Raw genomic sequence first — 1,978 nt, 5'->3', positions numbered from 1 at the left:
TTCAAGCGATCCTCCTGCCTCAGCCTCCCGAGTAGCTAGGACTACAGGCATGCGCACCACCACACCCAGCTAATTTTTGTATTTTTAGTAGAGACAGCATTTCACCATGTTGGCCAGGATGGTCTTGATCTACTGACCTTGTGATCCACCCAGCCCAGCCTCCTAAAGTGCTGAGATTACCGGCGTGAGCCACCATGCCCAGCCCTCACCTGTTTTAAATAGCTTTGTGCATTCTGTGTTCCTGGTATTCCTGGGCTTCATTATTATTATTTTCTTACATTGAGTTCTTTCTCTCCTAGAATGGAAGCTGCCTGAGGGCAGGAGGCCTTGTCCGCCCTCTGGGTCCTATCCCCCAGTGCCCAGTGTGGTGCCCAGCATTACCAGGTGTTCAGTGAATGCTGGCGGTATGCACTGAGCTGGGACCCTTCTGTGAAGCAGGGCTGAGCTCCAGGAGCAGGGCCCCGCCTCTCTTGTTCTGCCTCGCTGCTGAAGGAATCGGGGGTAAGTGTCATGATGCCCTGGTCACCTGTCCCTCCCTACCCTCTGCAGAATGTTTGCCTCACGGAGGAAGCAGCGCTACTGGCCATTCTCCATGGACTGCACCGGCACAGAGGCCCACATCTCCAGCTGCAAGCTGGGCCCCCAGGTGTCACTGGACCCCATGAAGAATGTCACCTGTGAGAATGGGCTGCCGGCCGTGGTGAGTTGTGTGCCTGGCCCGGTCTTCAGCCCTGATGGACCCTCGAGATTCCGGAAAGCCTACAAGCCAGAGGTAAGGATGGGGCATGACATGTGGCTACTTGGCCCTTGGGATGGGACGGTGTGGAGGGAGTAGGCATGATACCCCAGGAGAGTGAGGAGGGCTGGCCCCAGCTGACGTCACCATCATTGCTGCTTCACCCTGAGACCTGAGCGTCCTCTGCAGAGAAGGAATGCATGGGGGAGAGGAATACCCCAGTGGCGGTTGTCACGGCTGTCTGTGCGCTGTCCGCTTACTCAGCGTGAGCAGGCCATGAACGGGTGTGTGACAGGGACCTTGTGCCCCTGCACAATTTCCAACGGAGAACAGGAAATGTGACCCAGCGCCGAAAAGCACATGCAGTCCACCACACGTTTCCAAGCATGTTTGGTTTATTTTGCAATAGAATGGATAACAATTTTAAAAAGCTTCCACCAAGGTAGAAAACGTGCCATTATCCTGTCGTCTATACATTAGTCACGTTATATTCATGTGAAACAGCATGTCTGTGTGTGTAAGTGTGGGGGTGTGTGTGAGTGTGTATGAGTGTGTGTGGGTGTGAGTGTGGGAGTGTATATGAATGTGGGGTGTGGGGTATATGAGTGTATGTGGGGGGTGTATCTGTGTGGGTGTGTGAGTGTAGGGGATGTGTATGAGTGAGTGTGTGTGGGGATAAGTGTGTGTCAGTGTGTGGGGGGATGTGTGTCAACGTGTGGGGTATGAGTGTGGAGATGTGAGTGGGTGTGTGTATAAGTGTGGGAGTGTGTGTGAGTGTGTGGTATGTGAGGAGGGTGTGTTTGTCTATGAGTGTGTGTGTATGTGTGTGAGGGTGTATGAGTGTGGGGGTGTGTGGGGGGGGTGTATGAGTGTATGGCGGTGTATGTGTGTGTCTCGGGGGCGGTGTCGGATGTGTGTGGGAGTGTGTATGGGGGGGGTATGTGTGTGGGGGGGTGTAAGTATATTCCAGAAATGCAGATGAACATCTTCCCATATAAAGTAATCCCAGCACTTTGGGAGGCCAAGGCGGGTGGATCACGAGGTCAAGAGATCAAGACCATCCTGGTCAACATGGTGAAACCCCGTTTCTACTAAAACTACAAAAAATTAGCTGGGCATGGTGGAGCATGCCTGTAATCCCAGCTACTCAGGAGGCTGAGGCAGGAGAATTGCCTGAACCCAGGAGGCGGAGGTTGCAGTGAGCCGAGATGGCGCCATTGCACTCCAGCCTGGGTAACAAGA

General features: G+C 53.7%; 1 protein-coding gene across 1 annotated transcript in view; it reads left to right on the top strand.

The window, feature by feature from the left end:
* LOXL2 (lysyl oxidase like 2) overlaps nucleotides 1–1,978 on the top strand; it is a 92,960-nt gene that overhangs the window by 56,615 nt on the left and 34,367 nt on the right. Inside the window, exon 5 of the mRNA XM_017549740.2 lies at nucleotides 550–772. Within this exon, the coding sequence (XP_017405229.1) occupies nucleotides 550–772 (223 nt within the window). The remainder of the gene's footprint in view (nucleotides 1–549; nucleotides 773–1,978) is intronic.

Source organism: Cebus imitator, unplaced genomic scaffold (assembly GCF_001604975.1).
Source record: "Cebus imitator isolate Cc_AM_T3 unplaced genomic scaffold, Cebus_imitator-1.0 Scaffold221, whole genome shotgun sequence".
Taxonomy (NCBI): Eukaryota; Metazoa; Chordata; class Mammalia; order Primates; family Cebidae; genus Cebus; species Cebus imitator.
This window is presented reverse-complemented; position numbering and strand designations above follow the sequence as displayed.